At 37.4% G+C, this 23,880-nt stretch overlaps 1 protein-coding gene across 8 annotated transcripts in view; it reads right to left on the bottom strand.

Moving 5' to 3' along the window:
• LOC124155908 (splicing factor, suppressor of white-apricot homolog) overlaps positions 1-23,880 on the bottom strand; it is a 37,807-nt gene that overhangs the window by 5,903 nt on the left and 8,024 nt on the right. For 4 of the 8 annotated variants that reach the window (XM_046530120.1, XM_046530115.1, XM_046530119.1 and 1 more), the window contains exons 3-11: positions 16,559-16,758; positions 15,113-15,338; positions 13,538-13,611; positions 10,811-11,324; positions 8,638-8,889; positions 6,279-6,929; positions 4,177-4,312; positions 2,961-3,188; positions 647-757 (exon numbers count right to left, since the gene is read on the bottom strand). In XM_046530120.1, coding sequence (XP_046386076.1) covers positions 647-757; positions 2,961-3,188; positions 4,177-4,312; positions 6,279-6,929; positions 8,638-8,889; positions 10,811-11,324; positions 13,538-13,611; positions 15,113-15,338; positions 16,559-16,758 — 2,392 coding nt within the window. The other 4 variants (XM_046530116.1, XM_046530121.1, XM_046530122.1 and 1 more) reach the window with 4 other exon arrangements.

The following is a 23,880-nucleotide window of genomic DNA, read 5'->3' as shown; positions in this document are numbered from 1 at the left end:
TGAAGTCTCAGTGTCTTGGAGTATAGGCCATGAAGAATTTTGAATGGAAATTTTTGCCAATTTTTTGGAACATTTATACACCTTCATCACCAGGGGTATGAATGAATGAATATGAGTGCTTAAATATGATACCAAAAAGGCATAAAAGGTGATAAAAATATTTTACACAATAAAAAAGAGAATTTAGTTATAAATTAGTTAAAAAGAAGACAAGAATTTTGACAAAATATATGTGTATTAACCTTACATGCCTTTTTGTATCAAAATTATGTACACACGTTCATCCATATGCCTGATGAAGGGGTACAAATATGCCGAAATGTTGGCAAAAATTTGCATTTAAACTTCTTCAAGACATATACTCCAAGACACTGTTAGCCAACATTAAACATGTGGGTTACGAAAAAAAGGAAGAAAAAACTCAATAAATTTAATGGAAAACTACCTTTCATTTAACGTCTCCGAATACGTTAACAGTGCTATTCCACAAATTTGAGCCGGCATCTGTTGAATTCACAAACCAGCACCACGACAAAAATGCTCGTACTCACAATCTTGATGAGCAAGAAACTACTAGTAAAGATGTGCACATCACTCCAAAAATAATAGTAAGAGCTAAATGGTGAAAGACATGTGATCAACACACCTTGAGCGGGCTTTCTTCTTCTTCCCCTTTTTGTGCTTAGATGCACCAGATCCTTCTTTCCAAGGTTTGTCTGATCTTGATTTGGATTTCGACCTAGATCTTGAATGTGCTCTAACAACATGAAATAAGGAAAATCATTCACATTCATCGTTAATACAAAAAAACTATGTGTTTATACTCATACCATAAATGGACACAGCATAAGAATATTTTCCAAGAGGTTCCACCGTCTTATCAATCATGCAAGTACACCCACAATATTTTACCAAAAGTTAGGAATATTTAAGCATTTACAGAATACACATCAAATACAGTGGTGCCGATTATGCAACATTATCATTACAAGCATCTTATCAGCACTTGAATGTGTTCCCCATTCCCTCCATTAGTATGCACTCTCTTGTCTCTCCATCAGCCACTGCTTCTAACTGAAGCCAGAGATAGTTTAGAGCAATCGGACCTTTCAGAAAATGGGACCCTTTATTCCTTCCTACTGCATAAAATGCAGCTCTTTAGAGGAGATCACAAAGACTCATTTGATATAAATGATAAATATTGAGATCAAAAAGGCCTCGAGAATACACCTCAATACATTCCCATCGTCACAAACCACTACGACTTGTGCCGATGAAACTTAAAATTCAAATCGTTCCCAGCCAGAAATTGAAAGTGAAGCAAAAGTGCCACCTCTTAATTACTTGCACAAACTTTGCACATGATAGCACAAAGTCGGAGGATAATCCAACAAAACCAATTATAATCTTTTTAAATTTAACTTAAATGCAAGTATAATGGTGGAAAAGGAACATAGGATTCTGAGGAAGCATGGCATCGCAACCATGGTCAGAAGCACCCCAAAAATCATCATGAGTGGATTGCCTTTTTAGATCACTTGATCGGGCTTCCAACTCCATTGTCATAGATAATCGGCACTCAACTGTACTACAGCAGTATGGGATGGAAAATAACATTGAAAATGCATGACGTATGATACGATGATAAAGTCATGGAACTAATAACGCAAATGAAAGAAGAATGCACATTTTAAAAAATGCACCACTGTTATTCCCATCCAATGCTAACATTCTGTCAAAAATAAGAAGCATCAGGCAATGAATTATTATAAATACACATGAAATTAGAGGAAGGATTTCCAAACAATATGTTTCTATGCTATAACAAGTGCAATTATAAAACAGTGCAGCACAAAAAAATTGAAGTGCTTGTTATTTTCGGCCCAAGTATAATACAGATATTTTTTTACTAACCTTGAGCTAGTCAAACGTAAACTGAAAAGTTTAAGAGGATAATGATCACCCAACCATGAAGGGAGCGGTACATACATTCAAACTCTCCTCAGATAGCTTGATTCCCTTCTTTCAAAAATTATTAACAAGGACAGATGAACGCAACACCAGATATGCACATACTAATGTATTTAGGGGATTTTCAGGGGCTCAAAACAGAATTTAGAAGTTAAAAACAGAACAACTGACACTTTCAAAATTAAATATTGACAACAAATTATGACTTGTAATAAGAAGTCACAAAAAAGTGAAGTAGAGATGCTTGCTACGAATGAAAATTTGAAAAAGAAAACAGAACATTGATAGGAGACGCATTTCAAGCATGATAAAATGTGAAGAGCACATTGAGTCCAATTAATAATTTTTGCAATGTGCAGGTTGCCAATAATTTAAAAAAATATGCACAGTTCCCAAACACCATTAAAATACATAGATACTCTATACCCATTTACGCCAAAAGTTTTTCTTATCGCATTTTCTTTATTTAGAGTTCATAAGTGAGAAATACTGAACAACAGCACATTCAAAGGAACATGTTTCTAATTGCAATTGTTTAAATGGCTCGCTCTCAAATTGGAACACTTGGCAAATCCACCGCCATGGCATGTAATAAGTCAATGTCATTAAACGTACTTATTAGGAGTGTGAGCACACTGAACTGCCAGGAGCCAGCTCAAAAGAGAAAAAAGGTGTACTAATGCCCAGTCAGAGGTTTGTCCGAGAGGAAAAACAGAGGAAAAACTTGAGAAAAAGTCAAAATAATCCCCATCACCCGAGTAATTTCTGAACGTGGGAATGCAATGACAGGCATATTTTCATTGATATGAAAGATTAACTAAGGTTTTGACTGAGGATGGTTTCAGGGAATACTTCAATAAAAACTGAAAAACAATATCACATTAACCCCTAAAAAGATTGAAAATTTACTTGGGTATATTATTTTTTTCACTTCTTGTGGGAGTTGATGACAAACGATGGGTCACAAAACAATATCTATCGATACTGACCTTTTGTACACTGCAGACGGAGAGAGAGGTGAACTTTCTTTACGGTGTTTATGTTTATGCTTGTGAGGTCGGTGATGATGGTGATGATGTCTGTGGTGGAAAACCGTTGGCTCTTCCTGACCATCACTTTCAACTGAATAAACTTTACGGTACGACTTTTCATGTTTTGCATGCGACGAAACACCATTATGCCCACCACCAGCTGTACTGGAAAATTTCCATTCCTCCCTAAGAAGTAAAACCACCATAAGCATAAACCATGGTTTTCAGTTCCAATTTTGTTGGCATAAATTACAAAGATAAACATTTACACATTGTACACAAAAAAAATCTCATCTCTTAACAATCAGAGCACCTCCATTTCACGAAAATTAGACTTCATCGCCCCCATACTCAATGGTGGTAAATGAACTGAAAAATTTACAACCGGTGCACTCGCACAGAGGCGGATACAGATGGGGGGCAGAGGGGGTGCGTGCCCCCCCCCTTGCGGGTCTGCCTGTATTGCCGAACATTGCAAAACCACAATTGTAACTTTTTTATATCATAAGATGGCATTGTCTTTTACATGTTTATAATCACTTGAAATAAATTTTCATATACTTTGCCTGTGACTTGATCATCTTTTATTACGATAAAAGTAAAGACAACTCAAGATATGTTGCGCCCCCCCCTTGAGTTTTTTCTGTATCCGCCACTGCACTCGCGTGATTACATTTTTGAATTTTTCATAAAACAAAAAATAAATCAGAATTGAGAATAAAATTTCCTTTAAAATGACGTATCATTCATTATTGTGGCATTCGTTTAAGTCCAGATATAAATTTGCAAAGTACAGCGGCACATCATTTTAACGCCGACAGTAGTTAAGCTCAGTTCTTTATCAACCACCAACTCATCTTGAGTTCTGATGAAGTGGTAGAGTCAAGTTCTTTCTTCCACGTAACTTAAATTTGGAGTAGCTTGCAGAGCCCTAGCTACTCTGTAAAACCGTGCTATAACTTAAGTCAAGCACTTTCCATAAATATTAGCAAAAAAAATTAAAAAGAAACTACAATAAGGTGCGTGGATTCTTAGGTATGAGATGAATCAATTCTTTGGATAGTAAGATCAAAATATTGAAATGGATAGTGAGTGCGTACTCTTATACTATTCTCTCCACAACATAATAGTTAAACTTTCCACATTTTAAGTGATTACAAGGCTGCATACTTACTTCCGAATGAGAGGAGGAGCTGGTATGTTTGGTTTCCTCAGTGTACCTATTATTGGTGGTGAAGGAATGGATGGATAGCTGTCATCATCCTCTACAATGATGGTCTCAATGGTGGTATTTGTTTTGGAGGTGGTATCTGAAACAAATATTACACATACAGACTGAGGTTAACAACGATGAACTGCAACAAGCAGTGAAATTTCATGAATAAAAATCTCGTAATGTTTTCAACTGACGGCTTATGCCCCTTTCAACTCTATTCTCTACGGGTAGTCCATTGTTAGCCCAATATTTTTCCAGTCGGCTACTTTCTCTTTTCAAAAGAGGCCAAATATCATTTGCGCAGTTCACTAGAAGATTCTTTTTATAATCCATTCCAAGGTCAGTTTCCACGGAGGAACAGCGAAAGAACCGAGGAAGTGTTTCCCCTGTCATGACCGTGAGTGAAAGCATTCTTTCCTAACGGAACAACATTATTTTACATCGTAATTTAGATATCCCGGAGCCCATATACCGAGATGCGGCTGGTTGATATCGCTGCCGATTCAAAGATATTTATCTGGTGCTATTTTATGTCAAAAGCGAATGAAAATCGGAGTTTTGACGAACTATCACGGTCCATGACTCTAAATAAATCGCTCATGCTGGAAAAAAAAATCACCGCATAATCACGGTAAAATAGATGAGCGCGGAAAAATACGAAAATCCAGCAGGAATCCCTTGGTGGTTGACTGCGACATCATAACTCGGACGAAATTGCCAAACTCCGGAGGCACTGACAATTTTTCAGATGAAATCCAGTTCTATTGAAGATTACAACTTTTCACTTAACAGAGTTTAGCTAATCGTTATTCAAGGTCCTACCAAATTTTATTAAAAGTTGCCGAGAAACGGTGAGTCGGAGTCAAGGTGATCAGCGCGCCGCGTACCTAAGCAACTTCTCCCGGCTCCATTCGTCCTGTATGAGGCCGCGGATATGACAACGAATCTGGTGTTATCACCGAGTTGAATCACCATCGACTTGTACGTATACTAGAAAAAAGATTCTCCATTTTTGGATGACCTCGAAATCCAAAATGTGCGCACAGGAGGCTCATAAATCGCTCGTTTCGCCGAGGCAACAGAAAACATTAAATTGGCAAAATTCCAGTAAATCTCCCTTTTCCTAGATATTCGGTAGTTTAGAATTCGGGATTAGCGATCTTCTGGTGTCCCTTTATTTCACTCATCTTCATTGATGCAACGACGATTTTTTCGAGTACCTACTTACACCTTTTTTATTATATTAGAAATGCTATAGTCACCTACATGCCACTTTTACAGAAAAAATTTTAAATTTTCTTCGAGGCCACTGAAATATACGTAAAATGGAATCATTAATTTCCATAATAATATTCCGTGTGGGAATGCTTTTAAGTTGATGAATTATATAATTTTCTTAAAATATTTCATTGAAACGATTGTCATCTTCTCATTACTTATTTTTACTACCCATTTTTTTAGTTGATTCCTGAAAAGTATTATCCAACCTTAATTCGGCAAATAACATTTAATCAATGAGTTTTTTGCTGTTTGCAGCAACTTTTTGTTACTTAAAATAATATTTTTTATTCATAAATAGCCATTCCGATCATTACAGACCCTAAAACCTGAAAAAAATGGCAGGTCCTCATTTAGTGTTTTTCCGCATTTAGTGTTTTAAATTGTGTCCCCGCTGAAAAACCTTAAATCAGGATTCTACTGTATATGCTTTCTCCTCAGTGGAATGCACTTTTGGGTGTCCCCTTGTAGGTTTATCATAGGCCAACCTAGAGTTATACACTAAAAACTGGACTAGAATAGCTAATATTAAATGAGGATTGAAACAATTATCTTGGATGGAGGCAAAAATAAAGATTATTCTTTTAGTGAAGTAACTAAAATAAACTCCTAAGAAATTCATTAACCTCACTAGGAAGATTGAAAGAAGATGAAAAAAGATGACACTAGCCATTGACAGGAGAAAATTTAATAATAGGTAATGACTTGTTCAAGACCTTTACAACTATGGGCTAGTTGAAAATTCACTTATTTTGAGGTGAGAAAGACAAAAACTTGATTACCAGTTTTCTGAAGGGGTTTTGCAATTGACTCTGGAGGATGTTCCTTTTTGATCATCCTCAGGAAAATGGCAGCCTTCCTTTTCCTTTCCTGCTGTAACTGACGTTCTCGGCTTGCTGCTGAAGCAGGCGAAAGCCCCCCAGGTGAGTTGGAATCTCCGAACTCCAGAAAGGGATCCTTGTCAACTTCAATATCTTCAATACCAGGCGGTGTCAAATTACTATCACGAGGTGCGACCACTTCCACAGCTGGAGCTGGAGATGGCTCCAGCTCTATCCTCGGTGCCTCAACTTTGACTATTTCACTTCGCACAGCACTTTCGACTAGATCTCTTTCCTGCTTTTCAGGAACCATTTCCACGACAACTGGTTCTTTTTGCACTTCCGTGGCAATCACAATATCTTGACAGAAGTTGATATTTGCACTTTCCTCCTCAGCCTCCACTTGAGGCTGCAACTGATCTGTCTTATCCAATGATGATTGTTTAGTCCATGTTTTACTGTCGAACTCCTCACCAGCCTGGTCCCCCCTTCCTTCCCCATCCTCCTCTCCCTCCCCTTCCTCTGATGACTCCTCCAGCAGCAGAGCACTCCTCTTTTCCAATGGCAAAATCTCCACTTCCTTTGGCTTTTTAATTGAGAAGCATACTGGAGCTGAAAACAGAAGACATTTAGAAAAATCAAAAGCTAATCCATGACTTTAAGGTTTAATTTATCATGATAAGAGCCCTGCAAAACAGCTTCCATACTCGGCCACATTCAGTTGGCTTTAAGCGAGTCATTATTCCATTCCACTTTTAGAGAAATGGACTAAGAACTCACACACCGGTAGAGTAATCTGAAACCTGCAGCCAAGTACAGCAATGCTTGATGATGAATTTTTTGATAGAGTAATTCTCTCTCGGCCACCTGAGAAATCATACCTCACTTATCACTGCTCTATAAATTAAGCTCCTAATATTTACATATATTTCAAGGTATCAAGCAGTCATCACTGGTACTATTAGAAAAAAGGAATTATGTTAAGTACAACAAAGTTTAATAAGAATTGATCCAGAATATCAAAAACAAACTGCGGTTCTATAATTAATTTAAATAAATGAAATTAAATCAATTGACCCTGCGCACTACAAATTAACTATCATTCTGAGGGACTTCCAGTTCATCATTGCAAAATAACACAAACATGATTTGAACTAATTTCAAAATGATAGAATGGTAAGTAAAACCTCAACACAAAGAACCCCTATACAGCCAAATTTCAATGAAACCTTCCTATTTCGAAGTCATTGATCTGCTCCTGTGGACAAGCTCTACTATACCTCTTTCATAGAATGTTGTCGCCAATGACTTCCAATGAATTATGCCTTTGTCCTGAAGCCCATCGCCTATTTGAAAATGCTTCCCTCATAGCCACATCCTCATTTCAGTGTAGAAATGGAAGTCACATGGTACTAGGTCGGCATTGAATGGCAGGTGATCGATAATGTCCCATTGAAATTGCTCAAGGAGCAGTTGGGCTGCATCAGCGCTGAGATGACGGGCGTTGTCATGGATCAGAACACTTCCAGAAGTCTCTTCTTTTGTTTTGAATGGGAATGGAAACGAAATGTTTCACGTTGAGCAGCTGTATTAACGTTAAAATCCTCTTTCATCGCCATAACGATCAAGAAAAGCCAATGCTGAAGCCAGTCGGCAAAATTTCTGGCTGTCGCTCCACTGTGCACACTTGGAGGGAGAATCAATTGAGGTAGTGTAGTCACTAACGTTAAAATAACTTATGGTCAAAAATGACTTGAGAATGTAGTGCAGAGGACGCGCAGTTGCCCTATCAGTGCAGAACCCGCCTGTCGCTTGTATGAAGTTTTTGCTGAGCGATCGGAGGTCGGAAAAAAAAAAATGGCCCTCATATAAACTCAGGAAAATTATGGAGTACTTTAAAAATACATAATTCACAGGCATTAATTTTGACATTCCTTTAATTTCAGACCATAACTAAAGTAAGCAATGAGGCATAGAGCAGAACGGATGAGAAGAACAATATTTTAAAATAGAAACGCGCAGATTGAAAATCACTTGGTGATAGCCACGGTATTAAATGGCAAATAATAAAATTTGTTTCTCATCACTATAGTTAAGGTTTTTAAGGTGAATAAAGCAAGATTGAGAAATACACTCGCCCTGCATTGTGAAGCACAAGGAACACTTGGACTCCCCTGCAGATATGCAACCAGCACAGCAACTCCATACACCAAAACCCCAACAAATAAGTCATGATTTTTTCGGTCCTGACAAATTCGTTGCATGGAGTTTTTTCTGTATACATAAGTTTTAGAGATGCATGCAAGCTCATCGACCTTACCTAATTTTGTAGCAGATTTTGAAGATTCTTTTTCGAGTGGAGCTGGCTTTGATTTTTCAGAAGGTTTTTCATCTTTATGGTCCTCACTCACTGCTTTAACTGGCCCATTCCTTGACTTCTTTGCTGGAGATGGCTGCTGAATGTCTTGAATAATGAGCTGAGGAGCATTCTGGAGTTCATACTGTTGCAACCTCAATATGTAATAAGAGTTGAAGTGATGGGAGGTTTCCAGAAAAGAGAACCTTGGGTCACCTGGGAAAAACATCAGTGAATACAATCATTAAAATTTTCCACAACAATTTCAGCTTAAGATAATCAATTCTTACTACCACTCCTCAAGTAACTGAGATATTGAGGATTGGTATCCAGAATTGGCAGATCCCAAGCAATTATTATAGTTAACAAAGTACAGTGGAACTTGGATAATTCGAACTCCTTTAATTCGAATATTTCTCTTGGTCCCCAGCATTTTGTATTCAAACAATGCTAAAAATCGTGGATAATTTGAATTTTATTTTGGATGATTTGAATTTAATGTCGAGAGATTGCTGGATCATCAGCAGAAGAAGTACTGGTGCCAAGTGCAGCTGACACGATGAACCAAGTACAAGAACTTAGACTTTTTTTGAAAGCCGAATTAATGTAAGAGATTCATACTTAAACTCTTTGAATAAGTTAGAATCTTTAATAACAGCCGAGAGACTTAATCCAAGGAAACAGGCAAAAATTTCATCCTTTTTTTAAAAACAGTAGGTTTTGTTTTATGGCTGCCAATCCATGAGCTTTATGTTTTATCGTGCGAAAGATCCACAGAGAAAAAATCATTCGCCTTGACCAGGATTCGAACCCGGATCCCCGGATCCCCGGAACCCGGATTTCTGGTAGAGTGCTTTAGCCAGTTAAGCTACCGAGGCGTCATTCTTCCCTGTGGATATTTTTCGGACACTACTTTTAATATTCTGTTAGTCAATAAAGTACATGTTCAAAGTTTTTAATCTCTTTGGTAATTATTATTCTATTGCAGTGTATTATGCTATGACATCTAGTCCAAACGTATATGATTACCAGTTAAGTTAGTAGTGCAGGGCAGTTCAGATGTTGCCGAGGACATTTAAAGGTTAGAATAAAAATGTCACTATACTTCGTAGTAAGTGAAATAAATATTCCTGTTATAAGGTTACTTTAATCTTGTTAATAGGTGTTAATCAAAGTGTTTATATTTCAAAGAATGTCAATTTAATAAAGAGTTTTGATAGGATATATGAATTACAGTGAGTCCTCGTTTAACGTCACATACCGTTCCTGAAAAATGTGACGATAAACGAAATGACGTTAATCGAAACATAATATCCCATAAGAAACAATGTAAAAAGTGAATATCGGCTCCTAGACCTCACAATTCCTATGCGAAAAAATTTTAGCGTATAATATCTGGGGCATTTTTTACGATGGGAATGCCAAACTATGGCATAAATACGTGTTCCTGTCTTCATCGACGACAATAGCAGCAGTGACGTAAATCCTTCTCCATTTTTGTATCTTCCTACATTTGCTTTTCGGCTTCGCTATGGTGGTCGCCCGGGCGAGCTTCGCCTGGGCATCATCATCGCTTAAACATCGTCGCAGTTACAGGAACCAAAATTATTGTGAACACGGGGAAAAAAGTGACGACAAAAACTCCCGAGTTCTACATGGAAAATTCCTTGAAATAACTTTTTAGGTTCCTGAAAACCATTATGTCAAGTAAAACCTTGCGCACCTACGCAAGAATTCATTTTGCAGAAAATTTGCTAAAACCGTAATCGCAATTAAAAATAAACGCACCGTTTTACACTTCGTTTAGACTGACTGTATTACCGCCCGCAAAACGAACAACCTGTAACGCCCGCCGCTTCGTGTTTTTTTCTAGCGCAAAATTTAAAAGCCTTGACGTTATCGCGAAGCGAAGGTGCGATAAACGAATGACGGTCTCAAAATTTTCGTGACGTTATCGCGAAATGACGTTAAACGGGGTGACGTAGAACGAGGACTCACTGTATATTATTTTGGACCTATTTATTTAGGACTTCTTTCATTCCAATTTTTGGATAATTCGAAGTTTTTAGCTGGTCTCTTGATGTTCAAATTATCTGAGTTCCACTGTACTAGATTTGAGACAAAAATTTCAACCAACCTTTACTCTTCACAATCGTTTCAAAATCCCTTCCATTTTTTGCAACATAACTCGCCATTTTGTCGATGACTATTTGCATTTCTGGAGGTGGTTCAACAATGGGAGCAGCAGCTGCAGTCGCTCCACTTGCGAAGTCCCCCTTATCCCCTCCCCCACTACTCCTCCTCTTCCTCCGAGCACCTCGCCTCTTCCGCCTCTTTCTCCCAGCCCCCACAGCAGGACCACCCGTCGCTGGGTCCCCCTTCCCCCCACGAGCCATTGGCAATTCCTCCCGACTCCCTTTGTACGTGCCATAACCCGTTACTTCACCATCCTCTTCAACATCTTCCTCTTCGGCTGATTCTTGGTCCGATTGCACAGCAGAGGACACAGGTTTAACTGCTGTTACGGCTGTAGCCACAGGAGTTTCTTCTGTGGTCACGAATGCAGCCTGTTTGTCTCGTATTTTGTTCACAAGCATTGAGTAGGCACAATCGGCAGATGGTTTGTAGTTTATGCTCGGTATGGATGGTGCCTACGAGTTAAACAATGAGACAAATAAATTCCCAAAAATATTCAACATATTCAACCAATGAAATTGACTTATTTTAATGAAAAACATCATTCAATAGTGTCTTTGCATCAGCTTAACAGGGAACTCGCTTGGTATTCGCAGACTTTTAACACAACACTTCTAGATGAAGCTGTCATACTCGCTTTAGATGGCAATATTTTAGCCTCCAATTCTCAAACCAAGATTTTAGAATTCACCATAAGTTTGCCAGATGAGAATAAACACTTATCATTCACAGTCAAACCGCACCATGATTTCATAAAAAATACGCGATCAAGATAATTTTGAAGTTCTTGAATAAAATTAACTTTAATAATCTGCCTCTTAAAAAAAAGAAAACATGCTAAGGATGTCATCTCAGCTTTGCATTTACTGATTAGTTTATAGCAATAAGCAGTTTCAAAAATATAGGAAAAATTCAATAGAGATATACATTCATTTCAAATAATGCCCAATATACAGTGAATGGGACTGGGTAAACACAGGATGGACGAATGACCTCTGCTGAGAGGGGTTTGACAAGAGGTCAGAAGAATATCCCCAAATGCATTCAAATTCTCATACCCTCATTTATACAGACAATGCTGTCACACATTTTTCATTACTGCGAAGGTAAGCTATGATCCTGACAAAAGGGGTATATTGACATATGGTAAAAGAAACAATACTAAGAATTTTTCAACACTGCAAAACTGTGAATCTATTTTAAATTCCCAACAGTATTGAAAAAAATTTAAAACAAAGTTTGATGAACGCACAATGGGATCTAAAACATTTATTGTAAAACGAAGTACGAAGATTTACTATGCATCCCGCACCCATAAATTACAAAATTTCCAGGCATACAATTGATCTTTCAAAAAGCCTTAGGAAATTTTTGGTCCCATAAACTTTCCTGTACAAAGATTTAATACAAACAGTGAGTAAATATTAGTAGAAAACATACCCATAAACTTCAAACTAACATATTAACAGAAGAAATGGGTAGTTCATTGGCTACTGTCATCAATTGTATGACATTAAAAACACAGAAAGATGGTGGCCAATTTCTCTTCTCCCAAAAAGTAAAACCAAGCAATAAGAGCCTAGGTAAGTTATCAAATGGGTCTCAGCCCAAAAGGGAAGGTGTCATTACAGGCAGTGATGACAGCAGTGTCCCAAAGGTTTCTACAGGGGAATTTATATAGGAAGCTTGGCAAAGAATGGTTTGCCAGAGCACAGACACACATGAAAACAGGTGGATGAATAGGAAAATAATAGATAATGGGGGAAACGAAAATGATAAGATAGTTTTGGAGGGATGGGAGAATGATGGGGAAAAAAAGTTTCAAGAGGAGGGAGAGGTTGGTTTGCTTTATGTTTTGGTCATAAACTTAAGTTACTATAAGGTGGCAAAAGAGGACAATCAATACCAAAAACAATGGCTAATAATGGGAGTACGTAAACTGACCAGGAAAAGGTTCAGAATAAGTAAGAGGAATATGTGAAGAATATGTATGATAGCAGGAATAGCTCAGAAATATTGACTGTATGGCATGTAAGTCATTGGATGAGGAAGGTCTTGTTGGCGATAGGTTTTTTTGATATTATTAACTATACCCCCAGTAAAGCGAGAGTTCACTATAGCAAGTGATCATTTGAGCACCTCAGGGTCTCATTTTTTTGAGGTTGCACTGTGTAGGAAAGTAGCAAGGGAGGTGACACCCCATCTGGCCTTCTGAAGAATTAATGAAAGGTTGGGAGGGTTTTCCAAATTGTCTGCTTGATAAAAGAAAAGGGGTCTTGGCCAGAGGATTTGATGACAATTCTGATTCAGTTGCCAAAGAATAAGAGAGCCTAAATTGCACAGGTGAAAGGCATGCCAGTCTGTGTAAAGCCTAAATCAGTAGTCTCATGCACTGAATAGTAGAGGCCTTAACGTTGTAGAAATCCATCTTACTGATTTGTGATTTGTGAATGAAAAACTAGCTAGTCCTATGAATATGATACAGTGTATCGAAACTAGTCAGGAAAATAAAGTTCCAAATTATAGAAAAAGCAAAGTTTTTCATTCACAAATCAGCAGTAGTCTCATGGTTAATTCAATGCAACTGTCACTAAGATTTAAAAAAAGAGACCTAAACCAAAATTAAATTAATTTATTGATATCCCACCCTACTGTAGACAATAATTACCAATTCAATGCGAGAGGCACTGGAGGCCAGGCTCGGGTGGAGATAATAACCATCATCCTCATCATCTTGCTCACCTGCAAAATAAATATAGACCAATATTACAGAAGAACTTCAAGAGCAGCAATAAAGCGAACCTTATTGATCATGCATAATTCTAGTATCGGGAGCAAAGAAAGAAGAACGCAACATGCACGATTCGGTTACCTTATGAAGCCCAGAAATGTTTATGGAAGGGTATTAAACACTATAAAAAGCAATGATAAATGAAGAGCAAACTTAGTGCATGTCCACAGTAATTTTATTTGGTACGACGCGTTTCAGCGACCTTACTTCGCTGAAACGCGTCGTACCAAATAAAATTACTGAGGACATGCACTAAGTTTGCTCTTCATTTATCATTGTATCATTATGTTCCACAACATCTCGCCGAACACCGTTGAATACACTATAAAATGATTTAAATTTGGCATTTAGGATATTGTCAGAATACATTTCAGCCCAATCTAATTGATTTAACAAGATAGAAAATAATTTACATTGGGATCACTGTAAAACCTCTGTTGTCTAGTTAAGTTTGGTAATTTAGTCTTTTTTTGTAAATGAAAGGTAGAAGTAATGGCAAAATTGTCTGATAATGCAGGGCCAAAAACCTTTGTGTCAATATTTGGTTCATTATAATCTGTAAAAGCATTATCCAAAAGAGTTTTAGTGTTAGCTGTGATCCTAGTTGGTGCATTAACTAAAGATTTCAATTTATAAGAATCTAAGATAAGTAGAAGTTGATGTTGTTGCTCCCCATCAATTAAGAGGTTACAGTTCAGATCACCTGTCAATACAATTGTGGGCCTAGATGGATGAGTAGTTACGGAGAGTAAAAAATTATCTAAATTTTCCAGGAAGGTAACAAAGAGACCTTCCGGGGAGACCTCTATAAGCACAAAATAAGAAAAGTATGTTCAGCAGATGGGCAACTTACAGCTGAACATTCAAATGTTAATTCAGAATTTAATTTCTGTATTTCATACGACAAGCTACTGGATAATAAAGTACTTTTAACATATATAGCAACTCCACCATTTTGGTGTTTCGTACGGCAGTAGGAGTCACCGATAGCATAACCTGGAATGGATATTACCTCTTTAATCCAATGTTCACTTATACAAATTACGTCTGGTTTTTCAGTTAAAGATAGTATTTTGAGTTCAGTAAGCTTATTGCTTAAACATTGGATATTTAATACTAGAAATTTTAACTGAGAAGAGCACTTCACTTGTTGGGAAAGGTCATTTGTAGCCAGATTTTCTAGTCACATAGTGGTTGGAGGGTCGCCGGGGATTTTGGAATGCACACCATAGTACGAGCACAAAACATGCAGAGCATTAACGACTTTAAAACTGGATTTGCATAAAAGAATTTTTCATTAACAGCAAACCTTAAACATTATGGGGAAATAATATTTGGAGAAATGTAATATTAATGACTGCACTCACCAATTTTTCAGAAATTTAATTACATTAAAACAATAAAGGTTATGCTAAAGCCAAATCATATGGTAATGTGAAATGAATAAAATACCTTCATCTTCCTCCTCTTCTTTGGGTGGTTTAGGACGATATCGACCAGTCTTAATAGCCATTAAAAGATGCCGGTAATAAGAATGCAGGGGATCATCAAATGAAAGGAACTGAAACTGTGGATTTTTGGCTTGCTTCATCTTCAACAATATTTCCATTTGTGCCCCTTGCTCATTAATGAACATGGCAGTCTTCTCAATAATGGCATTCGATTTCACAGTTTCAGGCTGGAACACATTAAACCCAACATATTAGCCAAAGTGAATCCATCAAAACACCCACCAAAAATTCTAACTCTAATGGTACAGTTAAATATAGAAATCAAACATACTGCCTTTCAGAAGGGAAAGTTCTTGCTCTCATAAAATCTATCTCCAACAAATTATTTCCATTTAAAGATAAAAAAACTTCACTTTGAAATCAATAAAATGGGAATGACATCGATCAAAATTATTTTTTCAGTAAATCATCACTCAATCAGAATTTAATAACAGTTTCTTCAATTACTACAAAAAATAAAAGTTACAAATTTATGCAGCAACGATTCCTGAAAAATTCACTTGTATAATTGAAATGCTGTTAATTATTGCCTTCTTCACGTAGGATGAAATTGCTAATAAAAGTACATGACATTAGAAAAGCAATGGACCTTAGAGTCACAGCTGCAGTTATAAAGTTGGAGTGAGCACGAAGAGCAAATGATTATCACGCTTGAAAGTGAAAAATGGTAATAAGAGCAGTAGAAATGATGATCCTGTTGAAAGATTCATTCCATTGTTATACAAAAATAAAATCACTGAGAAATTTTATGAAAATACATATTTCAAGGAAAAATAACTTAATGTTTAGCTTTTTCCATTCCTTACTCAGAAGATAAAATTCTCAGCTAGTGTGAGAGATAAAATTAAGCTTCAGTTTTTAAAAATAATTACTTTTTACACCACACTCATTGTTGAATAGCTACTTTAATCACTGTAATGAGCATAAAATAAAGGAAAATTCCTAACATTAACTATAAATCTTTAATGAAATATTTTGACTCACAGATATGTAAATATTGGTCAAGAATTAATGTAATAAGGCTAACAGTACCAACTGTTTAATGATCTGCAAGATTTTTTTGGATTCACAAAAGAAACTTGCCAAGACAGCTTATCCACAAACAACACCCTCAGAATGGCAAAGTAGCCATGTATACACCTTCCAAAAAATCTTGAACGGCTTCCAGCTCTGCAATCCATACAAATTCCAATGTTTAAGAAATAGAATCAATGCCATTACATACTGCTAGCATGCTGATTGAGAAAATTGAGTAAACCAAAAAATGAATTCAAGAGATTTACAAATACAGTAGAATTGTCAGCATTTACATCAATTCATTCATATCATATGGAGTTTGATGAAGAATTACAGACATAAAGAAGCAACAAAGTGACTGAAAACTCACCAAAACCATGTTAAGAGGTATGTCTAACTCCTGTGGTGGCACAAAAGGCTCATCCTCCTCAGTCACAGCCCCTCCAGGGCCTGCGCTTCCCTCCGCTTTGTGCTCTCCAACAGGCTGACCACTTTCGTCATACTGATAAGCTACCTGGCCATAGGTGTTCTCTGCACTCAACGCTTGCTGCAACCTTTTCAGCTCCTCCTCTACAGGGCAATACGCATACATGAGCAGCACATACACTAAAGTTTACCCACATGTATGCAATTTCAGGACTTTTTTAATGGGTTTTCAGAGTCCTCATTAACAACAAAAAAATTATTATTTTACATGAGTGATAATGAAGCACAAGTCCCAATAAATATGGAACTTTCAAAAAATTTTCCTTTCAAGAAATCAAGAAACTGAATTACAATGCAAACTGCAAGACTTAAAAATAAATTTAAAAATAAAAGTATTTTCACGATAACTACAGCGCAACCTCGATAAAAGACACCCCACGGTGCTCAAATAAACACTCGCTATGGCAAATTGTCACTTTACTGGAGGTGGAGCAGATAATAGCCAATATACCTACATATTTTGAACAGTTATACAGGAACAGGAGTGGTGCGGCAACGGATAAATTTATATCCGATAAACGTAAGATTAAATCCAGACGAAAGGTGATGCTACTATGCATCACTAAATATCCTTACTTAAACAACTACTCACAATTCAAACAATTTATAAGTGCAGTACTGCATTAAAATCTTGCAAAGCATAGCTTTGTCAATCATTGTGCCAATGCACAACCAACGAAGCCATTTATCGATGTACTTAGTGCATTTACGTGATCATTCTATTATTTTGGTATCTTCCACAGAAAAATAAAAAAAACTGATAAAACTGTATCGCGGTTATTTAATGCCTCAAATGCTTCTGTAGCAATTTATTACGCTAAATAATACTTTTGTAGGCTAAATAACACACTTGTGTCTTTGATACTGTGAAGCGTTTATTCTCACTTTGAAGTACAGACTCAACTGGCTGAATCATTGTTGGCCAAGATCGCTTGTTTATATAATAATGGCAAATGCGAGCGCCGAGCTGGAAGTTCTTGGAACATTCCCGATTTTCTCTACTGTGTGTTGTGGCGGATATTGTGCCACACTTCCATTTGGTGTATGTTTCTTGTTCCTGATCATTAAGCGGCAGTTGATTGAAATAATGTATTGCATTTGTTTCTGCAGACGATAACGGTGGAAGGTTGTTGAACGATCCTGCCTCGGAAGACTTTTACTGTCATCTAATGAAATATCTTCATTATCTACAGTAAAAAGTTTGCTAAGCATGCAAAATGATAATATTAAAATTGCTGTTTTTAAAAAAAGTTCCTTTTTGAGTGTTAAGACCTATTAACACGATACATTAACACGCATGAGTTAATGTACGTTTGCGCGGATGATTTTTGTGGACCGGAAAGGAACATGAACGAATGCATGAACCAAATTAGAACAGGTTCTATTTTCTGTGCATGCATTTGCACAAGTTGGGTGGTTACACGGTGCATTTTGGCGTTGATTCTTGCCGTCATACATTTAGAGATTTAGACATTAACCTGTGCGTGTAAATATACCGTGTAAAAAGGCCTTTACACCCACGATGTATTTGAAATAATACACCGAGTTTACCATGGTACTGCAATAAAAACGATTTGAATTAAAATTGGTAACATAAGAAAAGATGTGAAGGAGATATTATTGCACAAAAAAATTTAACGCAGATATTATGTTGATGTCACTTAAGTAAAACAAAAGCAAGCTCAAAGAAACTGCAACGAATATAACTCACATGGGTATATTTGCAACAAAGAAACGGTAAGGCATACGCATCTGATGGACCCTAAGGCCAAAAAAAACTTAAAGAGTATGATTTTATTGATTTAACATTCTCAATAATGACTGAGAAACATGAAAGTATGAATGCAGAATTTTTTTTATTAAATAAATTAAAAGTGCAGCATCAGCTCTTCACATATGCCATCTGTGGCGGCGCTGAATGCAAATGACACGGCGCCAAACGAGAGTCAGTTCCAGTACGACTCCGACCACTAACACAAATAGTTCACCCTTGTGAATAGTACATTGTGATTGTGACTATTACTTGTAACCGCAATAGCGAATAAATTCGTCCATCCAGACAATTCACGCTCAACACGCTGAGTATCATTGTAGCGTACATCCAACACTATCACTAAGGCACACTACCTACCTCTAGAAGCATCATTGCAAGAAGTACCTCGTGCTGCAAGGGTTTTGTCAGGGAGAAGGTTGTAAAAGAGTTCTGTTTCGTCTATGTTATATCACACGGGGAATACTTCTTAAGATACCTAGGATCAGAGTCCTTTCTTCCAAAACTTCGGGTTTACACCACAGGCATCACCAGCAATTATGACAGGAGATAACACTTTGGTGCTTGGAATTAGTATAAACAACCTTCCGAACTCTTGAAGTTCTTGATTCGCAATCTATCTCTGAAATACTCCGCTTTAACCTTAAGCATAGCCTCTTCCTCAGAAGTTCCCGCAGATTGATGTTGGCAAAACCACCCGAACAAAGCTTCTTCTAACTCTTCATGATCTGCATTCCTTGAGTGCTTTTTTTTTCTTTCAATTGTGAAGAGCGAATAGGAAGATAAATTAATTACGCCAATCTCATATTACTCCATTATTTTTATTTTCTTGCCTAGACATGTTTAGCATTTTTTGGCCATGGTGTCTATCATCAAATGCTTTCTATTCATGCAACTCACGAACGTGCAGGTATGCTGCCAACTGCTTTCTGCCTCCCGAGGAACAAAAGAAGATCAAGCATTCGCCAATGTTAATGCCACAATATTTTCACCAAAATGAACTACTTACTTATCGAACGACAGCTTACCACATGAATTTGAGGCTGAGCACTCTATGTTAACTTTATTTCCAACAGATCGCCAGAAATTACAGAGATTAGGGACTCTTAGTGAAGGTATTCCGGCGATGGAAACTCTCGCTATGGCGAATGCCAACACCAAAAGGACATCGCAAAAACGAATTTTTTTACATGCTTATTATAGGGTCAATTGACGGTGCCTCGGCTACCTCTCGTAATGGTGGGGGTCTCGTAATAGCCATTACTCGCTATAATGAGGTTCCACAGTATTTATTTTTATGCTCCATCGTTCGAGTTTTAAAAGCTATAATTGGACCCCTGGAATTCACATGTGGGTTCCACGGCACTCAATGTACACATGCTTATGTATCTCAAAATTATATAACAATTAAGTGTCATGTGAATGTATTTGCACATCCCATTCGTGCTTAGTTTTTCTTTAAATTTATTATTTCCCAACCACCATTGTTCTTGAAGTAGCCATTTTGGTCTTTGCAGTATTAAAATGTATCCTTCGTAAGATTGACTATTAATTTGCTGGAAAAGCTTCTGAAGAATTTTAAGAAAAAAAAAGTTATGGACCCAGTACCTGCAGCCCAGTAAATTAAGAGTACAGTACACTCTACCTATTACAGGAAAGATTGGACAAAAAATTGGGCGTTCTTACTAAAGAATTGAAAGTTCAAAATAAAGAACTTCCTAATAACGTTTTTTCAAACAGTATTGTGAAAAAAACAGCCTTAGCTAGTTTTCTTGTTTGTTCACTCTTCCCTAATTAAAAATTCACTTTAAGGAAAAGACAGATACATAAGTATGATTAACGATTGAATTTCACAAGGCCATTCTAATAAAATTCATGCAGGCAGGTCAAAAGAAAAGTGTGGGGTCACCATCAAGGATAATATTTCAAAAGCATAGATGTTATATGTACACGTATATGAATAATTCATGCATTGGCCACTTTTAATTTTCTAAGTTCATACTTCAGAAAGATACAGCTATTTTAAGAAACACCAAAAATGCCCAGATGGACTTTAGTATAAGAGATAGGGACTGTAACTCTGATGAAAAGCTGACAGGCCTTACATATTCAAGTACAGCTGAGGACCTCAAATCCCGCAAGCTTGGGACCAAAGGGTTTCTGGATTTCTGGTCTTCAGCATGCACTTTTTTTTGAGAATTTCAATGCCATAAAAACCATAACTCAGAAATTACACATGAAAATCTGTCGAACAACCCCTAGAAGAACATTCATCGCCTTAGATGGATTAAAAAACACTAAATAGGGTGGTTTCCCATTATTTTTATATTGCCTAAATCAAAAGATAACACTGTGCTGCAAAGAAAATACTTCAAAAAATGCCCCGCTACAATTTAGGGTGTTTCTGGCTAATTTTGGGTCACTGAATCCGAAAATGACCTCCGTTTTTTTCTATCACCCTCAATTTTTACGCAACCCACAACGTGATGGGATAACTAAACAACTACAATCGATTAAGAATAGTAAATCTCCGGGTCCGGAGGGAATCCCGCGCGTGTCCTCAACGAGTTAGCTCCACATATCGCACCTTACTTAGAGATCATATTCAAGAAGTCACTCTCCGAAGGGAAGTTACCGCTAGACTGGAAAATTGCAAGCGTTACCCCCATATTCAAAAAGGGAAACAGACATGACCCAGGCAACTACCGTCCGATTTCATTAACATCGATTATAGGCAAGATACTTGAGCATATCATCGTTAGCAATATCATGACTTTCTTGGACAGACGTAACTTCCTCCATGACTGTCAGCACGGATTCCGAAAAGGTAGATCATGCGAAACTCAGCTCGCGCTTTTTCTTCACGACGTTTTAAAATCCGGTGAATCAAAAAGACAAGTTGATGCACTATTTCTAGATTTTAAGAAAGCTTTCGACACTGTACCTCATTACAAACTTTTACACAAATTACAGACATGCGGATTAAACGAGACAGTTGTAAACTGGATATGCGACTTTCTCAGAGATCGTAAACAAAAAGTAGTTCTTGATAGAATTAGCTCTGATGTTGTAAAAGTTACATCAGGTGTTCCACAAGGAAGCATAAACGGCCCCCTGTTGATCATTATATACATCAATGATCTCTGCTCCCGCATTAGCAGTAAAATACGTTTATTTGCTGACGATGCTGTCATCTATCGCAAAATTAGTGATCACTCTGACTATGAAATTCTATCATCTGACCTAAACAACGTTCATTTGTGGAGCCAAGAGTGGCGACTCGAACTTAATCTGAGCAAATGCATGGCGGTGCATTTCTTGTGGAATTCGTCCAACTCAAACCATGTTTATGCAGTAGATGGTATTAACATAAAGGCAACAGACAAAGTGAAATACCTGGGAGTTACGATAACCTCGAACCTCACGTGGGGAACACATATAAAGAATATTTGCGGCATAGCCCTGAAGAAATTAGGATTCATCAAGCGTATTGTGGGAAGATTTTCGGATGAGAAAGTGAAAGGAAGGTGCTATTTCGCTCTTGTACGACCGCACCTTGAATATGCAGCGAGCGTATGGGATCTGGTGCAGAAAGACTTAATCCGCGAACTGAATAAAATACAAAGGAAGGCTGCGCGTTTCATCAAAAACTGCTACGGGCGTACAGACAGCGTTACCCAGATGTTAAGCGAATTAGGCTGGGAGCCATTGGAGACTCTGCAAGAGAGAGGCTGCGCGCTAGGCTTAGATTGCTTGAACAATTGAGAATGGATAACTTTAAGAGCGACACAGAGAACATAATATTAGAGCCACACTATATTTCCAGGTCCGATAGAAGCGATAAATTAAGAGAGATGTTTTGCTGAACGGATAGATATGGGAATTCGTTTTTCCCCCGAACCATAAAGGACTTTAATAAATGCTAGTCCCAACCTCGTTAGAGCACTTCATTTTTTTATTATAAACGGCTGGTGTCCTAACACCCCCTGCCACGCGCCTTTTAGGCGGCTTGCGGGGTATTATATAGATGTAGATAGATGAACCCCTAAATTGGGGAAAACAACCCCTTATATAAACTTATCGCTTTTCAAGTGACTTTTACTAATGTTATCTGCTTCTGATTGAAAAAAAACTGACGTTTTAATGCAATTAGGGTCATGAGAGAGACAAACTTCACTGGGGTTGAAAAGATTTAGAGGGTGAAAATTGAAAAAAAAAAAAAAAAACTTTAAAAAACATTAAAATAACCATTTTTCTTCGTTTTTTATGATATATGATATGGTAGCTAATGGAAAAGTTTTTAAGGGATGAATACACTGTTCAGTATTTTGTAAGGATTAATATAACAAAATATAAGAGGGGAAGGGGGATATAGGTCCTTTTTCAAAAATCATCTTCAGACCCTATTATGAGGATTATTGCCACTGAAAATTATATTGGTGTCAAAGTGTGTACATCGTTGGACTAAATGGTGGATAGAAGAAATCGCAAATGCTTATAAGTGAAGAGCGCTGAAGGACTGGGTGAGGGGAAGGAGTGCGCTCCCTCCGTCTTTCAAGCAACGAGGCTATGAGCAAAGGCGCAAGGGAAGAACACATCCAATCTTGCATGTGACATCGTTGCCTTCAAAGCGAAGGGGCGAAGGCGCAGGATGAATGTAATGCTTCAGTAGTAGCAACAACAAGCTCCTCCTTCGCTTTCTTTGACTGAGTGTTCAAATGATAGCTGTCATTTTGCAGGTCCCCTTCCTTTCACACGTTTATGAGTATTGCTACTGATGTGCTTTAACAAAGTGTCACATCTTTCTAATTAAAATCTTTTATTGCAAACTTTGCACAGTAATACTCTTGTCTTTCACATAAAATCCTTCGCAGCTGAATTCACCTGCACTGGTATGAACAGTATCACTAGCTTTTGGTATTTTAAAATTCCTATCCTTCGTTCGATATTTAAAGCTTGAACTACAATAAAAAAAAACAGTCTAACCGCAAAACACAACCAATCACAATGGTGTTTTCAAACTGAGTGCTGGGTAGCTACGGTATAACCATAGTATTGTATAACTTACAAATTGGCCGAAATGTTTCATGTTCGTGGGTTCCCTTTCGATACCCCTCACCCAGGTGTTGAGGGAAGGTAGGACAGCAGCAAGATACAACAAAATCGCTTAGTTTTGATTACAGCTGTTGCCAATCGGTCAGGAAAGGCAATGAAAGAAGCACATATAACAAAACATAATCGGATTCAAAGAAACTTGAAAAATTATTTCCCATTTATCGATCCTGAAACTTCTAGAATGAGACGCTTTCTCACCTAAAGAATTAGATATTAGATTTGGCCAATGTCTAACTGATTTTTTTTACATTGTAGCTCAGCGGAGAGCCGAATATTCGACGATCCATCCGCTAATAAGGAGAACCCCCTCTCCTCCTATC

Source organism: Ischnura elegans, chromosome 3, assembly GCF_921293095.1.
Source record: "Ischnura elegans chromosome 3, ioIscEleg1.1, whole genome shotgun sequence".
Taxonomy (NCBI): Eukaryota; Metazoa; Arthropoda; class Insecta; order Odonata; family Coenagrionidae; genus Ischnura; species Ischnura elegans.
This window is presented reverse-complemented; position numbering and strand designations above follow the sequence as displayed.